The sequence below is a fragment of the Medicago sativa genome, chromosome 6 (assembly GCF_051527215.1).
Source record: "Medicago sativa cultivar Bolivia chromosome 6, Bolivia_mono, whole genome shotgun sequence".
Lineage (NCBI taxonomy): Eukaryota > Viridiplantae > Streptophyta > Magnoliopsida > Fabales > Fabaceae > Medicago > Medicago sativa.
The window spans coordinates 63,324,038-63,331,932 of NC_140754.1; the positions used below are offsets into that span (position 1 = coordinate 63,324,038).

The 7,895-nt window shown below is 37.3% G+C and overlaps 1 protein-coding gene across 1 annotated transcript; it reads right to left on the reverse strand.

The window, feature by feature from the left end:
* Positions 1-2,075: 2,075 nt before the first annotated feature.
* Positions 2,076-7,222, reverse strand: LOC146916222 (uncharacterized). The gene is made up of 2 exons (XM_085718342.1): positions 6,496-7,222; positions 2,076-3,326 (listed from the first exon to the last, which is right to left on the reverse strand). The coding sequence occupies exon 2, from the start codon at positions 3,301-3,303 to the stop codon at positions 2,317-2,319; it is 987 nt and encodes a 328-aa protein (XP_085574468.1). The 5' UTR covers positions 3,304-3,326; positions 6,496-7,222; the 3' UTR covers positions 2,076-2,316.
* Between the last annotated feature and the right edge of the window lie 673 nt (positions 7,223-7,895).

Sequence of the window (7,895 nt, forward strand, 5' to 3'; positions counted from 1 at the left end):
TTACCCAATATGACGTCTCAGTTGATGGTGAAGTAATCATTCCTTGGGGTAAAGCCCGCCAATCAGAAACCTGACAGAAGTCATTGATCAAACCACAGGCAAAAGATGTCATTGATCAAACCATCAATCAAACCACAGGCAAAAGATGTCATTGATCAAACCACAGGCAGCAGTCACTATCAATCAAAGCACTGGCAGATGACGCCATTTCTCAAACCACAGACAAAAGTTGCCATTTCTCGGGATAAAACCCATCAATCAAAGTCTGGCAGAAGTCGCTATTTGTAAGCTAGCACAAAGTGCATTCTTCCATTCAACCCACTTGAAATTGTGATGCCTCTGTCTTTGTTGTTTTTTTTTGTTCATTTTTTGTATTTTTTTTTTTGAATCCCTAATTTTTGCCTGGACCGTCCTTTCGGGTTTTCAATCCACCGGGAATATACTTCTTTTTTGTTTGCCCCTAATTTTTGCCTGGACTGCCCTTTCGGGTTTTCAATCCACCGGGACGCTCATTTTTGCCTAAGCCGCCCTTTCGGGTTTTCAACTTAGCGAGCATTTTTTTTGCATTCTTTTCTTTTTTTTTTGACAGAGGTCATCCCACAGCTTTTGGTCATGCTTACCCTGCAGAGTTTAACTATCCTTGACACGAATGTTGATGTATGTTTCTACTCCTCATAAGTTCAAAGAAGATGTACCTGTTGTTTATGCTTTTCAAAAGACATTAAAAAAAAGTTTTAAAAATTTTTGCTTTAAGTATTCACATCAAAAATAGAAGAAAATTATGCAAACAGAATAACTGAGAATTTCAAATAAATGGGCACAAGCTCAAATTAGATGTAAATGGAGTGGTGGCATGCCAAAGGCGTGGCCCCACGGATTAAAAAAAAGCTTGGAAAATGGTAATCATATGGGAAAGGTACATTGAACACAATAACCGCTATGCTCCCTAACAACTTTGAATTCCACTGTTCCGAGTCTTTGATTTTGCAGATGCTTCGTGTCGAAGGTCTTTTGACAGTTGAAAATGCCCCAGATGAATCATATCTGAATTGATGTAGTTACCTTGCCATAAACCGGAGGTCTTTTGACAGCTGAAATTCCCCAAGTGAATCATACCTGATCAGATGCAGTTACATCGCCATGAGTTGGCGGTCTTTTGTTGGCTGAAGTGCTCCAAGTGAGTCATGTCTGACCAGATGCAGTTACTTTGTCATAATCCTTAACTTTTGCATAGGTCGCCCTTGCGGGTTTCAACCTATCAGGATAAACACATTTTCATTTTTTTGCATGTCTCTAACTTTTGCATGGACCGCCCTTTCGGGTTTTCAGTCCATCGAGACGCTCTTTTTTGCCTAAGCCGCTTTTTTAGGTTTGCGACTTATCGAGCTTTTCGTTTTAACAAAGTATTTCTTGACTGCATTGGCATTCACAGGACATACAAGTTTGTCACCATGCTTTTGTGATTAGGCATTCCTTTGCTCCTGGAATCAGGTAACATATTTTTTTTTTTGAGCACAAAGCCACCTTCTTGATATTCATGGGGACGAGCCTTCTTTGTCGGCTATTTGATATAACTGTATGTGGCGCACGATGATAACACTTTTGAATTCTATCAAGCTTTGTTTTCATTGGAGCCTCCGTTGACGGGACTTTGACCTCCATGTGGGGGAACTGCCTTTATACTGCATACTGAGGGATGGTGGGGGGGCTGCCCCTGCTAAAGTGTGCACTTGAAGTACAATATTCTTGCGAGGCAGATGGAAACGTCTCGTGCCAGTCTTTGCCTATGAAAGTCCTCTTCAGAACAATCTTTCTTGATATTTGTAGCTTCAATGTCCAAGATGCCCCAGTAGGCGATAAATCTTATTGGAAACTTCTTCATGATCCCTTTTTCAGCCTCAGACACAGAGAACTCAAAGTCGAGAGAGAGTACCGGGCTAAAGTGTTCAACGGGTTTATTAATGCATGATTTGATTATTGATATAAACATTATGATTATGCAGATATGTGAAAATGATTTAAAGAAAAATAATTTTTGGTTTTTTTGTATTACCATTTTTCCAGAAAAAGCACAATAAAAACAAAGTCGGGATCAAAGCGACTTTTTAATTAATGATGAAAATACATAAAGCAAAAAGCCCTAAACAAGTTCACTTTCGTCTCGGGTAGGACGAAAGGATTTTTTTTTGAAAAACATAAAGCAACAAACAAACATATTAATTAAACAGATGAGTAGTAGAAAGAAACATCAGCAAAGACCCAATTGCGGCTAAACATTCAATGCATCAACATCAGGTTCCAAGATCCGATAGCGGATTAACTTGCATATTCCAATTCAAACTCTTCAAAAGGTATGAGATTTTTCTGGATCAACTTCTGAACTATCTTCTGCAACGCACAACAGTGCTCAATATCATGACCGGGTGCCCCTTGATGGAAAGCACAAAAGAGGTCGGGCCTATGCCGGGCTGACAATTTTGCTGGCATTGGCAGAGGTGCCTTGGGAGAGACCAAATTCCTTTCAAGCAACTTTGGAAACAACTCTGCATACGTCATGGGAATAGGGTCAATCTGTTTCCTTGAAATCCGTTGTCGAGCCTGTTGTTGATATTGCTGAAACTGGGGTTGATAACCTGGATTTTGAACATCATTGATGGGCCTAACAGCGTCAACAGAGTGAGAATCCAGATGTTGTTGCTGAAGTAGCACTTTTATATCCGGGTCTTTGAAGAAACCGGTGTTATTTTCAATCAATTCCTGAACTTCTTCCTTCAAAGCGTAACACTGCTCAGCGTCATGACCTGGTGCCCCTTGATGAAAATCACATTTGAGCTCAGGGCAATACCAAGATGGCAGCGGATTTGGCACCTGATGAAGTGGCCTGGTTTGACCAAGTTTCTTCTTAGGCAAGATGGGAAGCAAAGTTGCATATTTGATAGGAATTAGGTCAAACTGCGATGCTTTCCGAGCCTGATTTTGAAGAATAAGTTGATGAGGAGCCCAGTTCTGGGAAGTAAACGGCTGAGGAGCCTGATTCTGAGTAGTAAGCGGCTGAGGCTGTTGAGGAACCTGTTGTCGAGGTCGTTTCATGCTCCTTGGCTGATATAATGGTTGAGACTTTTGTTGAACAAGCAGTGGATCCTTTGCAGCCATCAACGAAGATACTAAGCTAGTTAACTTCTCTACCTCAAACCGAAGTGTTGTTACCTCTCCACGAAGCTCATGGACCTCTTGCTCAAGCTGATCAATCTTTTGTGTTTGCATGAGTGTTTGCATGTGCGAGCCGAACTTGGATGAAGACATCTGACCACTTTACTGACAGATTCCTTTTGTACATAGAGATAAAGTATGAGACACAGACTAGAAACTATGAATGCAACATGATGCATGATATGTTTATGCAAAAAAAAAAGTACAATTTTTTGTTATCGAAGGATTTATCAAGGTAAATTGTAAACATTGCAGGTGAACATGATTTCATTTTGAAGATTTGTAAAGATATTGCAATAGGTTCCCTTTTCAAAATGTAAGAACGAACCCAAGGATGAGGTTCTTAATCAAAAGCAAAAGCTTTGGTAAGATTTTTGAAGTTGTACTGCTTGGTATTCATTCTTACAAGGCCCATTCCTTTGATGTTTACAAAAATCTTGGCTAAATCCTTTGATAGTTTTATGAATGGGAAAAAATGTTTATGGATGAATGCATGAATGTGTGATGATGCTGAGAAAACATGATGAGATTTAAGGTATACAATGTTGGAGCTTAAGGATAACAACGCCATTTGGTAAGGACTAAAGGTTTCCATTTGCACTTGTAACAAGGGTTCTACCAAGGTTCCCAAAGTTTTCAACCACGTCCGAATATTTGTTAGGCGACGAGAGTACTCTCGTTCCAACAATATTCATCGGTTAGTCTCGTTTGGGTGTAGTATCGCGTGACGACCAATACGAGAGTACTCTCGACTAGCCACCGCACTACGTCCTAAAAGGCCAAGATGGGTTAAAGGTGACTAAAGGTTCTCAACTTCGACGGTCCCTTGAAAGTGTCATGCCATACGCGAGTACTCGCGACAACAACGGTATACCTCCAAGGTCCCTCCATTGAGTGGGTTATCACATGTACCAATGCCGAAGAGTACTCTTGGCATGGATACTATGATTATACCCGATCCTATCTTAAGTTCACTCAAGCCCGGGTATAGAGCTTATCTCACCACTCCCGTATAAATACTTACAAAGTATATACAAATGATAAAGCATAAGAAATAAAGAAAGAAAGGTGGGCTTAACCCGCGTAGGACCCCCAGCGGAGTCGCCATTTTTGTAGACCAAGATTTTCGGGTGTCAAGCCATTGATTGGACTTGAACCTTCAATCTACCGGACTTGCTCGATTTTATTCTTGGGAAGGGAAAAAGAGATTGAAAAACCCTTTTTGGATCCGGGGGTTGGTTACGATTCGGGAAGGTGTTAGGCACCCGCGTCGTTCACGGTACTCCGTGAGAACCTCTTTCTAACTTTATTTTTATTTGAAAATTTATTGTTTAAAGTTGAAGTGAAAGAATGGAGGGAGAAGAAGTTGGAGTTTTGGTTATTTTTATTTGATCGATTTGAAAGGAATAAAGCCTCTGCCTACGTACCCTTAAAAGGGATCAAAACCACCGTAGTTCACTCTAAAAAATATTTTTTGTGGGTTGGGTTGGGTTGATTTTAATTATTTTTTGAAAATGATTTTGAGAAGGGTTGCGAGACCTCAAAGGTATAGAAGAATGAAATGGAAGTGAGGTTGTTTCATTTTATTTGTGAAAGGTAGTCTAAGTTTGATTTAAAGTTCAATTAGGAATTTGATTAAGAAAATAAAGGGAAAACAACTTGGATTTGGATCCAAGGTTTATTAAGAAAAATAATTTGACTTTCACTTATTCGAATTTTGAGATAAAAGTGATTTTTCTAACTAACGGAAAGTTAACGTAACGATGCAAAAAGTAAAGCAAGCACGAATAAAATGGTATAGTGTCGGTGCTAGTGTCGGTGTGTGCAATTACTAAGCTATTACATACCATTCCTAAATGCAAAGCCCACAACAAATTACATCCTTCCCCTAATTATACACACTAAAAATTATGGGGCTTTGCAATAGGAAACAAATGAATAGGAACCAAAAATTAAAGCAAACATGATTAAATGAGATATAGAGAAAATTAAAGGCATCATGTACGAAAATGAAATGCAATAATGTTGAGAAAATTCTAGCAAAGCATGAATTAAAGCAAGATGCACATGTGAGAAAATGAACAAGATATTAAAAATGCATGAGATAGAAATTTTAAAGCAAAGAACGAAGAATAAAATAAGGCATAGAAAATAAAGCTTTAAAATGGATGGGATAATATTATTTGAAGAAAAATGCATGAAGTGGAAATTGAAATGTTAAAGCAAAATTAACAAAAGATGTCGTGGAATAAAAAACATTTAAAATGCATGAAATGGTTTTTGTTTAAAGGCCTCCATAGGCTACAATGCATATGATAAAAATTAGGTTGATACATGATAAATCATTTGAAACCCAATGTAAGCATAGTTAAAATTGAACAAACTATATAATAATGCATGATATGAGAATTATTTGATTTAAAATGCATGAGATGATTTTTTTGTTTAAAAGCTTACAAACGCAAGAAAATAAACATACATGCCAAATAAAACAAGACTAAATAAAATATGCATGAAATGATTTTTGTTTAAAAGCCTACATAGGTTACAATGCATATGATGAAAATTACATCGATGAACAAACATGTAATAAAACAAATGCATGATATAAGAAAATAAGTTGAACTAAAATTCATGAAAGCATAACTAGAATTTAACAAAGTATGTAACAAAACAATGCATGATATTAAAACAATTTGATCTAAAATGCATATAAGCACAACCAAGATTAACATGTAAAACAGAAGCAGCGAATGAAAATGCAAGAAAAATATTTTTGAAGTAAACAGGGGAGGTGTAGGAAGTAAAACAGGGGGTTTATATATCATACAGTGAACAAACAAGCAAGTTGGGCTTAACAGATTTTGGAAACGGGCTGGGTTGATGTTTGGGTATGGAGCGGGTCAGAAAAAAGTTGGATTAAGGTTATGGATACATTAAAACGGGTTAAAAATTGCAGAAGATACATATGTTCCCAGCTTGCTATTTTCTTCCATTTTTTTTTAAAAAACAAGCTTCTTTTCATAAAGTAAGAACTCTCTTCTCTCTCGTTCAAAACCAGTGCCGCCTTGGAACTTCTCTCAAAAAATTTCAAAACGAATAAAAGCTCTCTCTTCTCTCACTATGAAACAAAACTTCATGTTAATGAAAGAACAATAACTTCAAACGCAAACACAACTCCTTCCTTCTAATTCGCAAAACAAAATTTCAAAGCAAACACAGCTTCATGTAGATCTACGAAAGAAGATTGAATTCGAAAGCAACAAGAATGGTCAAGAATCTTACCCTTCCTTCTTTGGATTTTACTTCGAACTGCTACAAGCCGGTGCCGGTTCTGATTCGGACTTAGCGCTTGCGTATGTTGCTGTTTGTTGAATGGATTGGGGACGGTTTGCTTCTGCTACTTTGCTTCTTGAACCGGTTTTGCTACTAGTACCTTCTCCCTTTGAATTCGGATCTGATCTGCTTCTTCTTCTTTCCTTGTTTCGGATTCAGTTGCTTGTGGTTGAGTTGGGTCGGTTGCTTGCCGTATGTTGTTGTTCACAGCTGATGATTTTGAGCGTAATCTCGAGCTTGCAAGCAGAAGGATTTGGTTGTGTTGTTGTTATGGTTTGTGTTTGCACCACTGTTGGTGTGAAGAAATTGAATCCGAAAATGGTTGGGGAAATTGTTGTTGTGGTCTTGAATTGATTTTGTGCAGAGATCCTAAATTGCTAGTGTGTGAACCGAAAATGGTTATTATGTGTGGGATTGGTGTTTTCGTGGATGGATAATGATGATGAAGATTTTGGTTTGAGATGGAATCTTGATTCACGAATTGTAACTGTTGTGGTGATGTTTGTTGTTTGTGTTAGGGTTGAAGGAATCGGTCATGAATGAAGAGGATTTGGTAATTTTAATGGAAGAAGCTTTGCTGGAGAATTGTATTGTTCTTGAGTATTCACGTGAATGTTTGAGAAAAGGGGTTTTGATCCTTCATTTGGGCTGCAGCTTTTGGAATGGTGTTTGTGTAAATCAGTGCCAGCCTCCCTTTCACCAATGATTGGGGGTCTATATATAGGGACCAACTAGGTTAAATGGAATGAATGGACAAAAGACAAGACTGCCCTTAATGAAACTTGGAGAGAAAGAAAATGCTTTGGATGCTCTTTGGACCAATAACAATGTAACAAGTGGACTTAAGACAAAACAAATTGTTGATAAAAACAAAATAAAAATGACATTAAAAGCAAAAAGAATAAATAGTAAAAATGAAAATAAAATAGAATAGAATTGTAAAATAAAATAAAAGTGATAAAAGAGTAATAAAATTTAAAGATGTTGAAACTTCGACTGAGACGACTAAGACTCGCGGTGTTTTTAAAACACGAACAAAACTTTTTAAACAGTTTAGTCATGCGGACAAAAAGGAAATTACCTAAAAAGGTTTATTTATAAAAAGAAATGAATAAAAGACTTTAGATATTTTAAAAGCACGCGTAAAAATTTAAAATGTCTGAAAAGACAAATAAAGCAATTTCAACTGGACAAAATTTTACTTGCAATATCACAGACTTTGAATGATTAGACAACGACTGAGAAAGGTTTTAACTCGTTAAAGCGAAAAGAAGAGAAATTGAGCCGTTTTAAAATACGGACAAAAATAGGTAAAAACAAAGCAAAGTGGTCAAAATTTGGGGTATGAC